Source organism: Gouania willdenowi, chromosome 6 (genome assembly GCF_900634775.1).
Source record: "Gouania willdenowi chromosome 6, fGouWil2.1, whole genome shotgun sequence".
NCBI classification, from domain to species: Eukaryota; Metazoa; Chordata; class Actinopteri; order Blenniiformes; family Gobiesocidae; genus Gouania; species Gouania willdenowi.
The window spans coordinates 17566160-17589728 of NC_041049.1; the positions used below are offsets into that span (position 1 = coordinate 17566160).

At 37.3% G+C, this 23569-nt stretch overlaps 1 protein-coding gene across 1 annotated transcript in view; it reads right to left on the reverse strand.

The window, feature by feature from the left end:
• Positions 1-769: 769 nt before the first annotated feature.
• The window catches only part of LOC114465634 (protein phosphatase 1H-like), a 37037-nt gene continuing 14237 nt past the window's right edge, over positions 770-23569 (reverse strand). The window contains exons 3-10 of the mRNA XM_028450782.1: positions 18915-19286; positions 16399-16511; positions 16187-16271; positions 11976-12094; positions 11002-11065; positions 8509-8616; positions 5912-6063; positions 770-4559 (exon numbers count right to left, since the gene is read on the reverse strand). Coding sequence (XP_028306583.1) covers positions 4412-4559; positions 5912-6063; positions 8509-8616; positions 11002-11065; positions 11976-12094; positions 16187-16271; positions 16399-16511; positions 18915-19286 — 1161 coding nt within the window. The 3' untranslated portion in view covers positions 770-4411. The remainder of the gene's footprint in view (positions 4560-5911; positions 6064-8508; positions 8617-11001; positions 11066-11975; positions 12095-16186; positions 16272-16398; positions 16512-18914; positions 19287-23569) is intronic.

A 23569-nucleotide genomic window follows, 5' to 3' on the forward strand; every position in this document is an offset into this window, starting at 1 on the left:
GACTTTTAATTTTACTATTGGTAAAGATAACATTGCTTTTTATTGGAGTTTCTATTGACTGTTCATTAACAGTGAGGAGTTGAGGAAACTTCAAAGGACAGATCAAAGCAATCATCAGACACCTTTGACAAAGACTGGCAGTTGACAGTCGAAACATGTCAGGAGATCAAAGTGGATTTCCTAAGTAACCTTAACATATAAAAGCAAAGAGGAATGCCAGTTATGGGCTATTTATTTTAAAATGAATTTAATACAGACTTTTTACGACTTGCGCGTCAGTTGTATAAGAAGGTCGTCCATGCTTTCATCAGACTGCTTATAGGAGGCGGTGGCTACAGATGTAGCTTATCTTTACTAGTGTGAATGTTTTGCAAATAAAGAACTGGTTAAACATATAATGTATAAATGGTGAGTGTAGACTGGGGTAAAAAGCACTCTTTAAATCAAGGGTCCCCAACATGGTACCCGTGGGCATCAGGGAGCCCACATGGACCATGTGAGGTCCCCTCAGGCCTGTTCTAACAGCAGCTCTATAGACATCAATGAGCTCAGTCTAAAATCTAAACTCACAGTTAGATTAAACATATTTAAATGTTTATTTTCACTAAAACATTGGGACAAACTTGTGTCGCAGATGAGATTTTGTTAAAGATGCTGCAGATTTGTGATATGGGTAATGCTTAAAGTTTTCTATATATAAGGCTGACATTACGCTGTCATTAGCATGAATAAGGTGTCACAAAGGCTGAAGAAAAAAGGTCATTATTTCCCCATTTATTGTCGTTTATTTCTGTATAAGAAACACTGAGGGTAAACATCTCCACTCCATCCCTCGAAGTCAAAAGTTGCACATGGAAACAATAAAAATAATATATTCTTTAACTTCTTAACTTAGCAATTTCTTATATAAAATGTACATTTCACATTCACAAACAGGAGAGATTATTGGTAGCACAATGGTCAAATAAACCGCCCCCCATTTATCTTACGTGTTTCGCTACAGAAAACGGATTCCCATCTCTTCTATAGTTTACCCATCACCCATCTTGATGTCTAAGGTAGAAAAAACAACAGTGTGACAACATTCACGGTACGAAAATCCTACAGCTGAACTGAAGGGGTAAAAGAAAAAAGTTCAGTCTATGAGCTTCCCGTTTGCACCAGTCCACTCCCACGTCTCTACAGATGTAGTAAACCATTATCTTTGGAAAGCTTTTACTCCCAGCTGGGCGTTCAACACGTCACATTAGATCCTGAGTTGAGGTGCAGCAGTTGGGTGGCACGAAAGGATGAGAAAATCATACTATACGTCTACGTTTTCACATTCATCTAAAGAGAAAAAGGCTGAATGATAAAAAAAAAACATTCAACACATACTAACGCCCTACGTGTGTTTAAATGTAGCCTTATCATGTTTTCCAATCCTAATACATACCCGTCAGATGTAAACACTCTGATGAGCTTAGAAACACATCACTTTAAGGCTTTGGTGCCGTCAGAACATTTTTAAAAACATGATATATATATGACAAGAATTCAAAAAATAAAACTGTAACTTTAAAATAAGATATCTGAGGCAAGCCTTTGTTGAATTAGACAGTCTTACATGAAATCATTGTTTTATGGAGTGCAATTAAAGAACAATAAACCACTTAAAAATGAACAAAATAACCGCTGCTGGGGGGAAATGTAGAGCATTGTTTGTCCACTGGAAATCTAGTCCAAGCTAAGCTAAGCTAACAAAAAGCCGTACTGAGACACATCTTAGCTAAAGTTTCACTATCAATAAACCTTTACTCGGTGAGTGAGATAAAACAAACAAATGAAAACTAATCCAAAAAGTCGTTTTACAATATAACATTGAGCTATCTAGTTAGCATAGCCTCGCATAAAACTAGAAGCATGCAAATGCTAGCAATTGGAAGCTAATAAAATGTATATAAATGTTATTACTGTAACAAAACCAACTGTTTGTTTAAACCTTTGCACCTGGGTGTTTACATTTATGTTTTAGAGACATTTAACGTTTATCTAATCAACTGTTTTTTGGGGTAGAGCTAGCACTTTACGTCTCAGTGATAAGCTAGGCAAAGCGAGTGCTCACAAGAGATGTTTATTTATAAAAATACTTGATTTTGTTTCTTCCTTTTTACCAATTAGGATAAAAAATAGGCTGTTGCTATTGGTCCGGACCTGGACCTCAGATAATCCTGACTATAATTCTGACACTTAGTAAGCCTAATGCCGGTTCCGTCACTGTCGGACCCGTGTTTTTCTAGCTATAGTTTTATATTTTAGCCCTAACCCTAACTCTATCCCTAACCCAGCAAATATCATAAAATATTTCTTTTTTTCATATATGTATTTTTAAAATTGGAATTTGCCATGTTAAATATGTTAAAATGAAAAAAAAAAAAACCTATCCAGGAAAAACTCTAAAATGATTCTTTTTTCGTATATGTATTTTTAAAGTGGGAATCAAACCCACATCAGCGGAAGGAAACATCTTTAATCCTAACACAGTGTTCACACAGGCACATTACGCTTGTAAAAAAAAGGTCCAGTAGTGACGGAACTGCGCATGCGCACAGGAAGTGCCGGAACAATAGTCAGATTTGTCTGAGGTCCGGGTTCAGAACTATAGATACTTCGTAAAAAATATCTCTAGAAATATTTCATTGATGATTTTTTATTTAATGGACGGGACGTATGACTGTGTTTCAATCAAGTTTGAATACAAAAAAGAACCTAATAATTCACACATTTAGACAAATTACCCAGAAACCTTAAACAAAAATGTGAAAGTGTTTTCCATTTCAAATTTTTTAAAAAGTGCATGGTTTAACCTTATTTTCTGCTGCTGTCTACCAGTCACTTGCTGTCTACTTAGCTGCTAGCACAACAAAGGTTAATGACATCACGTGCGAAAGCTCTGAAAACAAATTTCTACAGTTTGGACTGAAATAAACTATTGCTACTTAAAAATAGTACAAATCTATTCCTGAAGAAATCGTACAATGTTTGCTAACGGCTAACGCCTTGTCAGAGTGAGGCTAAAGTGTCTTCTTAAAAGCACAGAACTGGAATATTTAGTTTTCAAGTTTGGGATTAAATTCTTTGACGATGATAAGTTTAAAGGAAGAACTCTTTTTTTTTAAATATCAATTTCAATGATTGAATTCAGAACAATGATAAAAACGTGCAAAAACTGCACCTGATTTGAGTTCTTATTATGGCCTTTGTTTCTAACTCCTTCTTTCCTTTACAATTTCCTTCATCCAATAACTGTTAGGATTAACGTCTAGAGTCCTAGAAGGGAAAGAACAACCTTATAAACATGTATCTACTGACAGATTACATTACCACTACATTTGTTACATTTATACATTATAAGTCAGTTTATGCCAAACAGACACCATTCCCAACTATTGCACCGTTTCCCTTCATCCCGCTACGACAAAGTGTCACAGCGAGTTGCTACATCCACACTTATTCCCAAGTCCTTCCATCTGAGAGATTATTGTACAAGAACAGAAGGTTTACAAATCATGTAACACGCGATCAAGCAAAAAGAAATGAAAGCTTGAATTTTCTGACAAGCTTTTCAAATGACGATAAAAAAAAAAACCCTGATTGGAATCTACTTTTTGTCTTTTTCCTTTAAGAAGAACTTTCTTGAAAATTGGTTTTATAGACTCAAGTACCTTCAAGTATCTGTAAGATTGTTAGGTCGTTGCCCTCCAACATGTTTTGAAAAACTGGTAAACCATAAGCTGAACCCTTAATCTGTGCAATCGTCTGTCTTTTCTGTCAAATAAAGCATATCGCTCTATAAAGTAAACTTCTTAACATTATTTTCCTCTCAGTCTGTGTTGTGGTGTTAAAGCCAACAAACAGGGAAGCATTCGACAAAAACATCAAGGATGCAACCGACGTGTCTGCTTGGTCCATGTTCACGAAAAGGTATTCCTATCTTTAAATGGACAATTTAACAGTAGGAGAAACGATAAAGGACCAGGTCAGGTGGAGCATGACCAGAGACTTGAGGAGAGGCTGAACGGAATGAAGAAGTGTCCTTTCTAACAATCACTTTGTTTAGATCTCAATCTCTGGAGAAGTTCAGGACCAATCACCTTGATCTAATGATTAAACTGCAATCACACAATTGTGCAAAGGTTCCTTCTGACGCCTTGGTAGTAGGTCTTTAAGGTGTTCTGAATCTTTACCGACGATCCTGAACTCCTGCAGAAATATCAAGCATCAACATGTTCCCAGTTTCACTTGACTTCAGTATAGATACCAAACAAACGTCCAACCAGCACTGGGAAAACTGAAAAAAGGGGGATTGTCAGTTTGAGAGCTAAGGTCTCATTAGGTCCTTTCCTGTCGGGGGGTGTGGGGGTTTCATGTTTCATGGCTGGCGGTTGCCGTACATCAGGGGAATAATAAAGACGGAGATGTCGTCTCCAGAACCCAGACGCTCGTTGGTGATCCTCCAGCCTCTGTCTCGGAGCATGCCGCGTGCTCGCATCACCAGGTCCTGTGCTGCCATTGTGTATCTGCTCAGAGCAAAGAACAACAAGAAGACATAGTCATCAACATCCCCCGCCACATTGGTTGTCATTATAACTCACAACCTTTTCCTAAATGTCCTAAATCTAAGACGTTAGATGTATACATAAGATCATTTTATCACATCAGAATATCAAATTACTAACTATCTTATACGGTTTCAAAGAAAAGCTGTCCCCTTTGAAGATACCTCAAACAGAGTAAAAATCACGGAACAAGGGCAATAACTCCGGAAAAAATTATTGTGCACTTCTCATTTTCGAACTCCATTAAGGTATTGATACCCTGAAGCCACAGACCACATTTGGTAATCCTGTCTTAAACAGTTTCTGAGAAAAGCTGTCCCCTTTAACTTGGACGGACGGACGCACATTGCTCAAACCTATATCCCCCATCACACTTTGTGGAGTGGGATAATAAGGCTCTCCAATATTTCATAGTACTTGATTGTGGACCAAGTAAAGCAGGGGCGTCAAACTCATTTTATTTCAGGGGCCAAAAATGGATACATTCGATCTGTAATGGGATGCAGAGTTTTGGAATCGAACAATTACAACATTAGTGCTACTTTGCATTTCCATGTATGAATGATATAAAAGTATGTACCATAGTATATAAGGCACAGACAATATCCAAGCAATAGGTGACAGGTAGTGACTATATTTATTTCATTTGGAGAAATTTTGTCAAATAATTTGAGGATTGAGCGGGATTTTGGAATAACTATGTTCCTTCCAACAATTTGAGAGTAAAAATAACTTCCATCGTGTTCTACAAGCGTGGAAAAAACGGCCAACCCCGCAAATGTTGTAGTTTCATTGAATTTGTGACAAATTCAATGAAACTCTAATTGAATAATTATAGGGTTCTACTTCCAAATAAATCTGTTGAAATTTGTAATTTATGTGTATTATTTTACATATATGCCAATATTTGTTTGGATATGATACAGTGATAAATAATTCCCATGAAAAGTTTCATTTTTCTTGAATTCCAGAGATTAAGTTCCCGTGGAAATTTTTGCAACCCTACTGAGATATCGACTAACTTAATTATTTGGTGATTTACATTGTTTTCTAAGCCATTTTTACTTTCCCCTACTGGGCAATTTGGATGTTTTAAAAGGCCCCAGACGTGACCTTCTCGCTAGTGCAACAAAATACTATCAAACTAAGAAAACGCAGCAGGCAAAAATGTAAAAATAGAAACTGTCTGCGTTGAATAAAATATGCCGTGAACAGAATTCACATTTAATAATGCAGTAAGAATGGTCAACATGGGGGCAGGATAAGTTTAAGAAGCAAATATTAAAAAAAACAAAGACATAAGTCCCGCCCACCTGTGCAAATCATCAGGGTCACAGTTGGCGAGAAAGGTAGTAACGACCTCGGCTACTTCTTGGTTTGAGAGAACGTCCCAGAGTCCATCTGTTCCCATCACCAGAACATCGTCTGCTCCATGCTCGTACTGGGTTAGGTTGTAGACCTTCACCTGAGAGACCAGTCGCAGGAAGATGAGGGTGGAAGCTTTTTCTCAAACGTTACTATTTGAGTTACTCAGCATTTCAGAAAACTATTGGTCCTTCCCTTTATGCAGCGTGATGCGAGGCATTTCCTTAGCTTAAAAAACTCACTGTGGTTTCCCTAAACCCAGTGGGAAACGCTCTGTGAGAAATATGTTTGTGTGTGTGAGAGAGACACAAAGTGGAGGAGTTCAGTCTTCCACGTGAACCTGGTATGAACCCCTGGTATTAATGAATTAAAGAACAAGTAAGAACACTCAGAAGATGAAAACGCTTTGAAACGACTGCCTGTCATGTTAGCTGCGGGGCAGAGGTGGAAAGTAATAGATTATATTTACTCACGTTACTGCAATTGAGTAGATTTATTGTGAGCTTGTACTTTTTAAAGAATTTTTTTTTAAATCCATACTTTTACTTTCACTTGAGTATGTTTTTCTATGTTAACACTATTTTCTAGTATTGCACTTTGCTACATTTTAATTTGCATCTGTTACTGAGTAAAAATGTCAGCATGAAAGAAAAGCAGGAACTAATGAATTCTGGCAGACAATTGCAGGCTATTAATGCATAAATTAGATTTGATTTCACAATATTAATTCATCAGAGAATAAATGAACACACTGACTGACTTGTTTCTTTTCATGTATCCGTCTGTGGCTCTGATGCTTTGTTCAGTAAACAGCTCAGTATAAGCCTACATCATAGGGTGGACATTATTTGTATTTTTCAGATAATAATATTTCACCTGATTTCTATAGTGTAAAAACCCTCGTTAATTGAATGTATGGGCAGGTGGGCAAGGAAACCACAAAGAAGTACAGTATTTATTTCAGAGTTACCAACAGCGTGCAAACAAGTACCAATGACTTAATAAAAGAATGAATGAAACAATTTCGTTCCATAAGCATATTTACAAGAAAAGTCTAAATCAATACAACCACAAGTGTTTTAAAATGTGCTTATTTGAATAATGAATCTAAGTGTGAATAAAACCTCAGTGTAAATCACACAGTCTGTGATACATGAATGTCTGACTGCAATGTGTTACATTAGCAACGTTTGACTGCATCAGCTGACAAATGTAGGTCAGTCCATCAGACACTAATCTATATCTTTCCTATAGGATGTCCTCCGCTAAATGAAAGGATTGCATCTATAAATAAAAATGACCTCTCTCCTAGGCACAGCTTAAAATTCTGTTTTTAATTTTTATTGTTTTTAACTACCTCATTGTTCTGTGTGTTGATTAATGTTGGTGGCTAAAGTCACCTGTTATTTCCTTTTGGGTTAATAAAGTAGGCTAGTCTTAATTAATCTGTCCATCTGTATTTAGTAGTATATTTATTAGCCCCATTCTGCACCACTGCCATCTTCACAAATATCAAATTATACATTTAACTTGATATCAATTTTGTTTAGTAAAGAAACATAGAGTCACATAAACTAAAGTTATACTTTTCAGCTTCTCCTCACATTTTAAATAAGCTACTTTTTATTTTAGCAAATTTTCAGACCAGTACTTTTACTTGCACTTAAAGCTGCAGTTAGTAGAATCCTCTCTCCGTGCCATTTTGAAACCAAAACAAAAACTCAACCTCTGTTATCATTCTTAGCGACTTTTTTCTCAATAGAGACAAATGTATGGACTTTATCTTGTGTTATTTGAGATTTTTCTGGTGTTTTAGAGACATTAATGTATGTTTTACTCTGTAGTTACTGTCCTGAGCAGCTGCTGCTGCCATCAGCTCGTCCCCTCCAGAGAGCTAACAGAGGGGGCTGCACTGATCCCAGCTGCCTGCAGCTCTGAGCGGAGTAACAACCATCACTCTGCATCCAGAATGCAAAATGAATTCTCCTTGAATAAGCTTCTCTTCGGTTTACGTGTGATTTATCCTGTCAGTTCTCATTCTCCCTCTGACATCCAGCATCATACTCCTGGATTTCTAAACTTCAATTACAGGGCCAGGAGAAGGAGATGAGATTCACTGTCCACTCAGAACACTTTGAATTACAATATGCTCAAAAATGATTATAGAGTTTTGACCAAATGATGCCAAAAAGTTACAAACTGCAGCTTTAAGTAAATTTTAGTAGTGGTGGTTTTATTTGAGTAGAATATTATAGAGTCTTTTAAATACTGGACAAAATTAACGAGCCTAAAAAACCCAAAGCCTTGACATAATACTGTAAATCCCTTTTTGAAGTGAGGTGGTTTAATTATGCCTATTCAATTCACCTTTATTTATATACGTAGCTCTATATACAAGTCATCTTATGGCACTCATCACATAAACAATATTGTGGCAACAAGTTAAATATGAGTATGAATCAAAAAAACCTTGGATACAAAGTGCAGTAGGACTAAAACAAATTTGAGCACTGGTTCCCACAGTGTTAACCTCTGTCACTCTTACCTCTGGGCAGCAGGACAGGAATGGTTTTATGTAGATGTTGGAGTCATGAACCTTTAGGTCGTGGTCACCGAGGCCTCTGGTTACGCCGATGGTGGCCAACACTCGGGCCTACAAAGAAAACACAGTTCACTGTATTTCTCCCAAGCTTTGTTAGCTTAATGGGAACATACTGTACATGGTACGAGGAAGCAGAACTACAAAACTACAGTAACGGCGACGCTGGTTTTTAGTGGCACTACTTTGTTTGCACATATTACGCTTTCAGGAATAACAACAATAACATCTTTATTTTTATATAGCGCTTTTCAAAAAACTCAAAGACACTTTACAATCGAAGTACATATGAAAATAAGAAAATAGTACATTTAATAATGAAAGTTTTAATGTTAAAACTAGTTTTAGCAGTTAAAATCAAGTCTGAATAGATGAGTTTTGAGGCGTAATTTGAAAGAGTCCAGAGTGGTACAGTTTCAAATGTCTTGAGGGAGTAAATTCTAGAGGGAAGGGGTGGCTGCAGAGAAGGCTCTGTCCCCCCAGGGTCGGTGCATGGAGAGAGGAAGTTAGCATCGGAGGAGCAAGGTTACGAGAAGGGGTGAATAAGTTCAGTTAGATATGAGGGGGCCTGGTTGTGGAGGGCTTTGTAGGTGAGGCAGAGAATCTGGAACTGAATACGTTGCGGAACAGGAAACCAGTGGAGTTTTTGGAGGATGGGGTGATGTGGTTATAGCCTGGCGATAAGCCACACCCACTTCCTTACTTTTTGGAAGAAAGAGGGTATGGTAATACCACTGCTCATATTCTCGGCTCGAAAAACACAGAGCCAATCAGAGCCATAAAGAAATAACTGCGTTAAGCAGTGTCAAAACAAACATGGCGTCCGCTACGGAGAAGGCGTTCGGAGCTGCGCTTTGCTCCGTTTTAAAAAACCTGGATATATCATTGAAACCACAACAAGAAGAGGCTGTAAATCCGTAAGTCTGTGCCGTAATACACACCATTTTCCTCTGCCAGCTCGGTTTAGAAAAAAAGCGTTATTGTCATCAGGTCCGCTCTTTGTTTGATTGGTTACTCTGTGCGTGTTTGTTCTGCCACAGAACGCAAACGCAGGGTGAGCACTTCTGGACTAATCGCCTTTATTAAACACTGAACAACATGATGGTTTTCAGGCTAATGTGGTCATGGAAGCGGGAGGTACTGAGGAAACGGGCAGCAGAGTTCTGGATGCACTGTAACTTGGTGAGGACTTAGTTTGAATGAAGAACCTTAAAAGATGTTGTCGCAATAGTCCAGCCTGGAAGTAATAAATGCATAAATCAGAGTTTCAGCAGCAGAGTAGGAGAGTGATGAATGAAGGCGAGCGATGTTCTTAAGGTGTCATCGGCGTAGCAGTAGAAGTGGAGACGATGACAAATGATATTAACAAGAGGGAGAATGTAAAAGATGAAAAGGAGAGGGCCAAGTACTGAACCTTGAATTTTATTTAGCAGAGATTTTAGTTGGCAGTTTACAGTCGGGCCATTTTAACAGGTGAACAAGATGGGTTAGAATATAGCAAAGATAATAGTCACTGAAAGAGACATGGGTTTTGTTAGCTTGTTTTCCAGAACAAAGCCTTCTTTAAAGCTGCAGATCTTCAATGTGGCAAGTCATGCATTACACATGAATTGGTTTTGTTGACCAAACACGTTTAAATAATTGAGAGATTGTGCACAGATGTTCCCCTACATTAGCCCTGATTTGAAACCCATTAACGCTACACTTGCACAATGTCGAACTGTCACCTTGCACACGCAAAGTCTTTCAAAGGTTGACTGCTGCAGAACAAGATGGGATGTTTTTTGCTTTTGTGATGTGAGATCAATGATGTGTTTTTGGGAGCTTGACATAGATTCAGACTGACGGTACTGAAAGATTAAGTAAGAACAAACCTGGTGGAACAGCTTTAAAATTCATTCTGCTGATATCATTGTTTGTCCCATCTGGAAGGATGAAGAAGACAGCTGCTGAAATTATTTTCCACTTTTCTCAGTTGTCTTACAGGCCATTGAACGTGCACTGCAGAGGTCACTGGGTGTGTGTCTTTCAACATCTAAAGCCAATTTGTGCAATCATTCTCACAGAAAGTTGATATCAACGGAGAGCGATGAGACTTCATGGACTTTTATGAACATTTGCTGTTTCTTTGGATTATTTGTGGTCTTTGTTCTTTTTACTTCAATTGGGATCAAGCACCGTCATTATAAAGGCGACTGTAACTGTAGCTGGGCCGCTTTTTGAGCTTGTGCATACGTCTGTATTCACATAGACTTACATTCACTAATAGAAAACATTGTGTTGCATTACAAAAACTAACAATAAAAGCCTGATTTACTACGATGCTACCATCATTGCGCGGGGCGAGTAGGTTTTTCTTAAGTGTGTCACAATTTTCTTATCAGTTCTGATCCCTCGGGAAACATTGAAAGCATAGAGTTCACACACAATAACACGTACCTTTTTCCCTTCACCGTACACAAGCGGAAACTTGAGGTCTTCATCCTCCAGGGTTTTGTAAGCCCTGAGTGGGATGGGAGGGGGGGGGGGGGGGAGCACATCATCCATGTTTGCAAGTCACTCACAATTTGGGCTGGGCGATACAGACCAAAACTAATTTCTCGATATTTTTTCTCAAAATGGCGATATACAATATAAATCTTGATCATTTGAATTCAAATAAAGTCTGACCAGAAAGACAATTCTGGGTTAAATTTGCCAATGTAAAATACCTCACAGGGATATTTATTTATGATCAGTTGCACAAAATGTGCCACTTTTGTTTTTTTCTTCAATAAGAGACAGAATGTGTGAGTGAGTTCTGTAATGTGGCTCACATAGGCGATATTGCAATTTTCTATATCGCCAAAATATCTTGAATCTCGATATATCGCTCAGCCCTAATTACAATTATAATTATGTCATAATTGTAATAAATGATCAATTACACAATTACAATTATAATTGACCCCAACCCTGGTCTGTGAGGATGAAAACCTTAATAATTCCTTGCTAAGTGGATGGGACTTTAAATCTTCACTCCTGTAAATACTAATTGTAGCATAAGAACTTAGCACAGGTTATCACTCAGAAAGGAGAAGGAAACAATAAATAAACTGTAGCATAACATCAACACCACAGTCTGCAATAGTGCTGTGCATGCTTCTCTCTCTCTGTGTGTGTGTGTGTGTGTGTGTGATGACAGGCTTCCTCAGTAGCCTCAGTCAAACAGCTGGGTGCCTCGCTAACCCACATAGCATAGCGCAGACACGGCCCACTCTGCAGCATCATTAGACGCTGTGGGCTTAGACCGTTCCCTCATTAGCTCTACTGCACTGAAGCAGCGACGCACAGCTACATTTTTGTCTTTGCAATCGTTCACACATACAGAACCCAACATGTGAATGTAAAGGAGAGAAACCAAAAAGACGTACCATCCACTCATGGTGAAGTCTCTGTAGAGCATCCTCTTTCCCACCTCCTTCCTCTGAACTCTTCGGGGGAATTCCAGGTGTGTGAACTCGTTCCCCAACAGGTGAGGCTGCATGAAACCCTGCAGGAGCCACAACATGTTAACACTCAGGCTAACAACGCAATGTGTGGAAATCAATCCATTTAACTTCTCTACAACTTTAAAAATTTGAGTCACAATTGTTGTTTATGTAATACTCCCTTTCAGGGTTTGGGTCAATCACAATTGTAATCGCGTAAGTGATTAATTACAAGACTTTGTAATTATAATTGTCATGGAAATTCTATTAAAACTATGAATTGCAATTTAATTAAACGCAAACCTGGGGAACCATGTTACAGTTACACACATTAAAAACAATTACTAAAATATTTTTCACATTGACTTTTCCCACTAGCTCTCAGTAAATCTTGGGGATCATTTCACTAGCGTTGGGGTCAATTGCATTTTTAATTTTTAATTACGCTTTCAATTACCCATGTTCAATTAAAATTAAATTACAATTACAGGGACCAGCATTTTTTTCCAATTACAATGAAATTACAATATTTCTTATCCTTTTTTATCCATCAATTACAATTACGTTCTCAATTGCTAAAGTTTAAATCCAATTAATCACAATTACTGAGCCTGAAATAATTAACCTAATACAAGTTAACCATCCTCTTGTGTTAGCTTTCTGTTAGCATCTCTTAGGGTCTTAAATCAGCTGTAAAAAACATTAAAAATGAATATATATTGTATATTTTTAAAAAAATTATAATTACCAGTACAGTGCCCGTCGGAAGTATGTATTCATGTGGGAGCTTAAGTAGAGTCGTAAATTATGGCCGACTGAGTATGTGTTTGAAGGTTGTAAGTACAAAGAGGTGTACATACTGTAGTGTTATAAAGGGTATACAGTATGTGCGGGTGCAAAGTAAAATAGCGTGTGCAACTTCCCTGGTTTAATTCTATGGGACATGCACATGATAAATTGGTAAAGTTTGCACCAATGCGGCAGTTTAGGTAGAATCTGATAAAAGACATACATTTATACAAATAAAACTATTATATTAGCATTTAACATTTTTTAGTGCAGGGGGGCTTATCCTCCAAGGTTAGCAATTAATATACAAACAGATGTGTGTTTGTTTCCGCAGTGATTTCAAAATAAAATGAAAAAAAAAGTTTTGAAACGTCGGGGAGAAATTCGCTCCACAATCACACGCACGCAAAACTTCCTTGATTTATTAGAGAGATGCCATAAATAGGAGTGTGACGATATCTCGATACGGCAATATGTCGCAATATTTTTTCACACGACTGATTATCGATATGCTCGTGGTTTTTTTCTTTTTTTCAAAACCTTTTCTGCTTTTTCACTACAATGTGCAGGTACGTCTTCACAGAAATGTTGTCACTGTTTGTTGAAGGAACCAATATATTGTTCACTGGAATATTGCACTATAATGGTGTCACTGGACCCTATTTTTTGTCTACAGAAAGCACTATTAGAGATACTTATTTGTTTACATTGGTATGTTGACACTTATTTACAGAAATGTTGCACTAAAATAGTGTCACTGTTCATAGGACGCTTTTTAAATGTGTTGTCTTTCAGAGATATAAAATAAAAATTGTATTTTTTCACTTAATCTTTTTTTTCCTTACGTCATTATCGCAGATTGATTTCTAACCAATACATCGATAATCGCAGTATCGTCATATCGTGACATAATCATTATCGTGAGCTTTGTAGCGCGTATCGTATCATGAGGTTGCCACCCCCTAGCCATAATTATAAATAATTATCAATTACGCAATTACAATTATAATTGATCCCAACCCTGCATTTCACCATTTAAAAACTATTGAAATCTAAGAGTATACTGATAGAAATAAGGCTCAGACGCCCACACCAAAATAATTAATACCAATATTTTAATGTATAGGGAAGCCGAACAAGGTAACCATGAGTTGAAAACAAATCACATGATAAAGATCATATTTTGTGTATTTTACAGCTGATTTGAGACATGGGTCAAAACTGACCCAGAAAGCTAACACAAGAGGAAGGCTAAGTTTTATGGGCTTATTTATTAAAGGCTTGTTAATTGTAATTGAATTTTAGTATTTGAGCATGTAATTGTAATTGACTTTCAAGGGAAAAATAATAATTGTAATTTTAATTGTAATTGAAAAAAGTGTTGGTCACCGTAATCATAATTGAGCTGTAATTGGACATGGAAAACTGAAGATGTAATTGTCATTGATAAATGTAACTGACCCTAAATCTGCTCCTATAATGGTGATTTCTGCACAGGAGGAGAAAAACATCACAGTCCATTGTCAGGCTTTACAGTGCTGAACATTTGGAGTTGTTCCTCCCTCTGCCTTTGACACACAGTAGCTTTCCTGGTTTATTCAATCACACTGAAACTCTAGGGGTGCAGAAACATGAGTCACCACCTGCTGCCATTGTCTATTAAAAGGTCAATCACAGGCAGCGTTTCCAAGCTGGCCAGCTCCCAGTGGTCTGTGCTGGCTGATTTTTCCTGTTGTGCTGCAAAACGCAGACGTGCTCTGTTGGCTTTCTCTGACAAACACAATCAGTGGGTTCAATTCAGGCAACCAGGGCGTGGACTGCAGGCTGGATAGCATCAGGAATCCAAGGATGGGAGACACAATAGAGGCTTGTTATGAGGATGCCTGTGATTTGATTTAATCATCTCTGCAAACAGTGTCAGCTGGGGACTGATGACCTCACTCAAAAACAAAAGAATATATGAATAAAATATCAATTTAATTGACTGGAGACGTCTTAGGTGTTTTTTTTTTTTTAAATCAATCAAATAACAAATAATATATTTTTGTGCCAATGATTGAATGCATGGCACAGAAATAAAGGATGATCAAAACTATGACTAAAATGCAGAATATTCTCATCTAATCAGTGGCTAATATTAGGAAAGGTGCTGGTTTGGGTGAAAGGGCGGGGCATGATGTTACATGAGCCAATCAGAACTCTGTGTGGAGAATTAAATATATCAGCACTAGTTAAATAATCCAAGTAGAAGTCATTTTTGTCAACTAAAGAACATTATAGACGAATTCTGATGACTTAAAAAAGTGAATTAAACTTTTATTTCTCTATATATAATAATTCTAGCTGTTTATTTATTTTTTTTGCAAGAATTAAACATGCGTAGCTGTTGTTTCAAGATTGCACTACATGTAACGTTAAGCTTTGATAGCATATGCAGAAAATAATAAATGGAAAAAAAAAAAAAAAAAAAAAAAAATTCTGTAAACACTGGCCTACAGTTTCCAGCTCATTTTGAACACATAGTCCACATAGGGCTGGGAAAAAAATAATAATAATAATCATTTTATCAAATTTGTAGATAAAAATGATTTTTATCTACAAATTTGAGTTAAAAAAATAATAATAAAAAAAATATATTCATTTTTTTCCTTGTGGGTTACCGTAGCGTGATGTGAGCCAGCCCCCCCCCCCTGTTTACATGTGTTTACCCTTTCAGTAGCTATACGTGTGCCACAGTTTAATGTTTTATTCGTACTATGCTGAGATGCTATTAGAATAGTTCATTATTATTTTTAATTGTAATATTATATGTTATAAAATATGTAGTAATCTGATTTCTGAATCAGAAAATTTAAGCTACTGTGAAGTTGCTGTTGCACTTTTGCTTAAACCTGGGTTAAAACTTGAACTTGTTGAATGACAGAGAATCATTTACTTTTTATTTTGGGATTGTTCTATGCATTGTAACTGTTGAGGACAATCACAGCATCAAAGTTGCACTTTTGACAATATATCTGATGTCTGCAGTCATTTTTAAGTGCATGAATCTAAACTTGAATTTTTCTTTAAAAGATCAGAATTTTTTTTATAGGCAAAATCGCCCAGCCCTACATTGTACATTTTTAGTGAACAAATCTGCTGCAACTGTGTGATTCTATACTTAAAGCCCACAATGACACAAAGACCCTTCTGTGTGAACTTTGTGTGTGAAATGTGTTGTTAAATCAAATTACAACTGATCCCAGCTTGAGGAGGTAAAATATTCCTTCATTTTAAACTTTCATTGAGGTTCCCACACGCTTTAACATCAAACCTAAAGGAGAGGAACTTGTTTTGACACTGTTGGTGAAACTAGAGCCTCTTACCAGGAACTGAAGCCTCTGTCGCTCTGACTCTGGAGTGAACTCAGTTGACATGGGGATGATGTCACTGTTTCTGATGATGATAGCCCTACAGACACAAACCAATCAATGCATTACACATCAGCACGCCCTCTGGTTCACAGTGTTTCTGCTGTGCAATCATTGCATTTTTTTTTATCGGACACGCACACACGCATACACACACACGTGCGCACCTGCTGTCGCCTGCATTCCCAACGTACAGCTTCCCCAGCAGGTAAACCACAGTGAGAGCCGTGCATCCTCCTGAGATGTTATAAACCTGCTTCTCTCTCTCGATCTGAGCATCCTGGACACGACAAAACGACACGACATGTGAGATGAAATAGAAAAAAACAAACCGCCACCTCTATCCACATGCAAGTGTGAAGTGAAATGTAAATTAGTGAATGTTTATTTGGCATTAAACATGTACCAGACAAGCTCCTGTTGTTTAATGAATCCAACTGTGGCTTTTAAATATGGAGGACCAAACCTACCAAAAATAAAAATAAAAATAAATGAATAACTAAGTAAACGTGAAAATTAACAAAAAGGAAAATGAAAAATTAAACACAAATAAATAAATATTGGTTAAAATACTAAAATTCCATCTATCCATCCATTTTCATACCCGCTTATTCCCGTTTAACAGGGTAATACTAAAATTCCAAATCTAAAAAGTATTTTTGTTGCGACCCAAACCTGCAAAAATGTAAAAAAAGTGAATAATATAATACAATTAAAAATAAAAACAAAACTATTTTTTGTATGTATAAAATAAATGATTAAATGAATAAAAGTCAATTATATTTGTATTTTCATTTTTATTTCCACTTTTATTTAACAATCTCTTTAATTTTTGGACTTATATTTATTTATTTGTATTCATGTTCCTTTTTGTTATTTTTCACGCTTTATTAGTTATTCATTTATTTTTAATTTTGGCAGGTTTGGTCCTCCATATTTAAAAGCTCTGTTTTCCTGCATTGGCTTTCAAAATAAAAGATCCAGAGCTTTAAAATCTTTCCTTGAATCATTAACAAAGGATGTCAAATTGAGTGAGATTTTTTGTTTTTTTCATGGAACTGAGTAATGCAGGGCTCTGCTTAAAATTCTAATAACAGCTTTCTATCGCCATCTAGTGTTTACACTTAATATATTTGGTATAAAATCCAGATTGTTGCAGTTTTTTTTTTAAAAAGCCACAGGTTTACATAAATGTTACGATCTCATTTAGATCACATAAGGATATTTTTGCATTTCTAAATATTCCCAATGTATTAAATCCCCTTAAATACAAAAAAAAAAAAAAAAACAACCAATGACTCCTGGTATACGTGTCACAATCAATGGTGGAGTGAATGACTTTTAGCCTGAAGGCCTCGTTCTACAGAACAGCTGACCAGAGGCACCAAAGGCTGCCTACTGATAACAGCCTTTACACCTTTGGAATATGTGTGTGCTGGTGTGTGTGTGTGTGTGTGTGGGTGAGCATCAGACTATCAGCGCGTGTGCACGTAGGATCATGACCGAGGGCGCAGCGTGACATTCAGCAGCTGATACCAAGCCTTATTTATCTGGGTTACATCATCTGGTTTCCTCACCGTTTGTGCTTCTTCACCCACTGGTTCAATGTTAACAGGAGCTCAGTGAACACAGTGTCTGCTCAAACTGCATCAATATAAATACAAATGCTTATTCACAAAATATAAGACATAAGAACATAATTACCTAATAACAAACTGGCTTTCAGATCAGACGTTATTAGAAGTGTTTTTACTTTTCAACTTCCTGAAATCATGCCTAACATCCTTAAAGGTGCAGTCTGCAACTCATTTAAAGTGACTTTCTGTCATATTTGCTAAAGCTGCCACTATGTAAGGACAGCCTTACATCAAACTAGTAGTTTGTGTAAAAAAAAAAACATGCTCATTGAGTCCCCCCGCTGCTCCTGCAGCCTTTGGCAGATTGCCAGAATGCACCTCGACCGAGCAAAAAGAACCAATCAGAGCCAGGATTGTGTTTGATGGACTGTCTGACAGCTGTTGCTCACAGGCCCCTTTTTTTTTTACAGTGTATGGTGTGGAGGAGTAGAAGATGGAATTAGCGGCTTTTCTGCTTGAAAGGTAATTACTGCTGCTTGATTTACATTATGTAAAAAAACAAGCATATTTGCCGAGAAAATGTTCTATTCCATGTGGTGTCAACGTAAGATGACAAATGCACACATGGTAAAAAATAAAAACAAGAAAAAAACAAAATGAATGAAATTTAAAAAAAAAAAAAAAAACATTTTTTTAATAAATGTAAAAAAACACATTTTTGATGAAATGATGAAAATTCATGTTATCTGAGGAAAAGTTGCAGCCCTCTTTACACACTTTTGACACAGTTTTCTTCGTGTACAGATTAAGATTTACAGCTACATTAATATTTACAGCTGATTTCTTCATGATTCATTATCAATAATGACATAAATGTGAGTGTGGTTTAAGATTAATATGTATTTTTGTATTATTTGAAAGTGAAATAAGCACTTCACTCCACTTGAAACTGATTGTTTTTTTAACAGGGAAAAGTTTTTAAAATAAATTGTGGCGATATTAAATTGATGACAGGTTATTAGCAGGTGTGAGGTTAGGTGTATACAATGTAATCAATGACTCATTGCTGTGTGACTCCCACTGGGGGCTGGAAGTGCGTCTCTCACCATCTCCTTGAATGCGTTCTCGATGGCTCCAATCACCAGGCTCTCGTGCTGGATCTTCTTCTCGCTGAAGAAGCGTGGAGGAGGTGGGGTGCTGCTGGGGGAGTTGGGTGCTCCAGACGCTCCTCGGAGGGAAGCGGCTCGGGACAGTGGACGGTGAGGGCCGGGTGTGTTTCCCTGCAGGTAAGGGTTCATGTCCGGTTCCTCCCCCAGCACAGTGGGAGGCGGCATGGCTAGGTTGCGCAGAATCTCTATGACGGCTTGTAGCTGGCAGACGATGTGGTGCTGAAGCAGGCGGGCGGCGACGACGGCTGCGCCTGAGCCTGCGTGACCATCAAACAGAGCCCAGTAGTGGAAGGCAAACCCCTCACTGTCCTACAGACAGACCACAGGAACAAGTTCTCAACTTCCATTTGAAAAGATAAAAACATACAGAGCAGCCAATACATTATGACTAAAAAATAAAACTAGGGATCAGGATTGGGGTAAATTATTATTGTAATCACGTAATAATAATAATTACAATTATGATGTAATTATAACTGTAATTTTAACTGGAAAAATATGTTGCTATTGTAATTGTAATTTAATTCAGATAGCTGACTTTTTCTATAAAAAGTGTCATTTACATATTAAGTAAATGCAAATCTCAGGAACCATGTTATAGTTCTATGGCTTACACATATGTAATTAACAATTATTGAAATACGTTTAATATTAAGTGTACCTGTCAGTTCTCTTGAGGATCAATCAATCATTAAAAAAATTGAAATTGAGGGATATACTGAGAGAAAAACCGCTAAATTTCAAAATATTAATACCAATAGTTTCAAGGATAAGGAATCTTTACAAGGTAACCAAGAGATGAGAAACAAATTAGATGATATATAATATATTTTAGTAGGGATGTAATGATTCACTCAACACCCGATACGATTTGATTCACGATACTGGGTTCATGATACGATTCTCTCACGATTTATTTTACAAAATGGGACTGTAGAAAAATGATGACTGAAAAATATTCCTTTATTTTTTTGGGGAAAAAAACTATAAAAAACTATACTGTTTTCGTTTTATTTTTCATTGTCAAAAGAATCCCTTGATGAACTATTCAAAACAATGCAATTTAACTAAAAATTAATCTTGAATGAAATAAATAAAGGAATAATACAAATGAAGAAGAAGCCTATTAATTTAAAATCTGGTTCTATAGTAAACAATGCAAAATTGCATAATAGTTATTTTTAAAAGTGCAACTGAAAATGTATTTTGTGCCTTAACAATTGGACTTAAAAAAAAAACAAAACATTTTTTTCACTGTATTTAGGTCAGATATTTGTTTGGACCAGCAGAGGGTGCTGGTAATCCAGTGGTCAGTTGGCATGCAGATATCCTTGCAGTGAAGAAAAGATGCTATGCTCGCAGACAGAGCTAATAGAAAAACGTGACTTTTACAGATATTCACGTAATATTACAGATATTTTTTGGTGCTAAAGGGGTAAGGAATCATTTATGAACATGTTTAAAAGTAGAAGGCGGCCAGAAAGAAATATTAGCAGATTCCGCCCGCCGCCAACACTTCTGCTGGTTAAAAAAAGTACTGCGATTCCATTTTCACAGTATCGATGTGAATCGTGATACCTATGAATTGATTTTTAACTGCCTTACGATTAATTGTTACATCGCTATATTTTAGTGTATTTTACAGCTGATCTAAGACATGGGTCAAAACTGACTCCTTATCATTAGAGATGCTAACAGAAAGCTAACACAAGAGGATGGTTATGTTTTTTGGGCTTATTTAATAAAGGACTGAACTTTAATATTCGAGAATGTAATTTTAATTGGCTTTCAGAGAGAAAATATATATATATTTTTTAACAATGTCTGTCAATGTAATCGGAATTGAGTTGTAATTGAACATGGATAATTGAAGACATAATTGTAATTTAAAAATGTAGTTGCCCTGCTAGGGATGAACAATAATGATCGGAACATAACGTCAACTTTTAATATGTTTTTCTAATCGCCACACTTAGACAATTTTTCCGTGATAAATTGACCCAATAACATATGAGATCTGTTGCTTTACCCTCTGACCCTGTTCATCCAACCGCTACATGCTAAGCTAACCAACACATGTGGGACTGAAAGCTTGTATGGAGTTCCTAAACAGTACCAGAGGAAGATAGCACATTTACATTCTCAGAGGAGGGAAAACATCTTCAAATATCCTTATCCGACACCTACTAAGTCACCATACATCTGTCATGTTTGGAAGAAATATGAAACAGCCACTGCACAGATCGTCCAAATGCAATGAAATACGTAAAGAGACATTTTTCAGTTTGAGTACTGTCACACTTACAGTTCAACAAATGCATATAGGACGTGCCTTAATGGATTATTTGGTAATAATTTAACTCTTATAATTATAATATATATCAACTTTTCAGAGAAACAAATGTATTAATTAACTTCCCTGTAAACAAAGAATAGTAAAATAATTATGTTTGAAAAAAGCACCAGGTAGCTTTTGATGTTTTATGCAAAAATGTAGTTTTTCTGACGTTAGAAAAAAAGGATAACTAATTGGTAATGGTTGTTCAAAATGAAAACAAATACTAAACAAAACCAATATCAAATCCTAAATTGCAATTTGTTTAATTAAGGGCTATTTTGGAATTACTTACTCATGTAAAAATGTTTATTAAAAACATTTATAGAATTTTCATCTTTTTGCCAGGTTCTCATTTTGAGGTTCTCTCATTGAGAGAAAAAAATCCATATTAGTGCATCACTCAATTATTTTTTTAGTTTATGTTGGAAGCAGAACAAATAAGCAAGAGTAAGGATTTGAATGAGTTACAAAAAATAAAGATTAGCGACAGTCAACCAAGGCAGTGCTTGCTGATACGTGTGGATCGTAGTATTCTTCCACACAGCCAATAATTGAATTGGTACGACTCTGTGAAGACACACAATGACAAATTGTCAAGAATCTTGCATAAATGGCTTAAATCCTTAGCTACAGTTGCTCTAAACACAGGGTAGGGTTGAGGGGAGCCTGCTGGCACCTATTAAACAGCAAACAAATATGAGAGGGTGTTTATGATATGATAAGATCTGACAAAAACACTGACGGAGTACACAAGACAAGGCTGGAACTACAGACTTAGGTGGAGTACGCGCATAAAGATTTCCTGAATTTGAAGATATACGTTATCTGTTAGATACCCCACACATGAAGATAAACAATCAGTCACAGAACAGTTATGATCGTACTGTGTGTTTGTGTGTGTGTCAACACAGCACCCTACAGGCATAACAGCTCTGTCTGACCACCGATCTTTCTCCAAGCCAGAAATCTCGGGGGATCAAATAAGATCTAACAACGTGATTTCATGCTGTGTTCCAAGAAACTCGGAACTCTGTATTTCCAGACCTCCTACTTGAAAAATTGACTTTGAACACCACCTTGGTAAAGTCAGGAAAAAAAAATCCAAAATTTAAGATATATTTGAGATATTTGGACATGCTGCCGCTAAACTCTGGGATTGGAATTTTCAACTCTGAAATGCAGAGTTCCGAGTTGCCTTGAACGCAGCATCTCTTTCAATCAGCTCGCTTCTTGAGTGGCAACATTCCGCCACGTCACGAATCAACTGTTGGGAGTCGTCGGCTTTCCCCACACACACAAGGAGTTTTGGTCATAAAAGAAGGTTCTGCTGTTAGAAGTGAAATGGGCATGAGATGGGCCTAGCTCGCAGCCCCGCCCTGGGTGTTACGGACAATAACGGGATGATGCAGGCTGCCTCCTTGTTTTGCCAGCATTATACTCTCACAGGCCCTGGGAGAATGGGCCCATGTTTTTCAGGAGGAAATCCTCTCACAGTTAAACAAAGGATCTCCCGCAATGTGTCGGAGCGGTTTTTAATTCAGGTATTTTCTGCTCCCCAAACAGGGGGGGTCCGGGTCCTATCTTGGTTTGATGTGCTCTGAACAGATATCTCAAGAAATACGGGTTCAGGATGCTTGAGCATGCCTTCCTGCTGCGCTGTGTGAGACAGAGCGTTTGGTGTCGGTCTGTAGGGCGCATATTTATGTATGCTCCCCAGAAAGTATGTGCTTTCCGGGGAATATGTTACGGTACCTCGTGCCCCTTTTTGGCCTTTCTTAAGCCCGAAGGTGTCTGTGCGGTGCACTGGGACAGTATTTTATTACGTCACCTGTCTGACAGTGTGTTTTGTGATGAACGCCGAATGGAGCATGTTGTCCCCAGTATAGGATATAATCCTTCTGGGGCTATCCCTGCACTCGGTGCTTCTTGGGCATGCCTCGTGCTTTTCCATCCGGGAAAATCTGTGCAATTCAGATTATGTCCTCGGTTACTTGGGCTGGTGGCCTCTGCCATCCTCATAATCTGCCCGGTCGCCTCCACAGAGGAGAATTCCAGCTGCAAGTGGAACCCAGGATAATGCCATAGTGCGCCATCGGTCCCTCCGACCACCACCACTCACTCACACACTACATTCATACTAGACAATGTGGGTGAAGTGTCTTGCCCAAGGACACAATGACAGACACCACTGGAGTGACTGTCCCCCACAGGCAATGAAAGGCTGTATGGTATGGCCACACCTAAGAACATGACG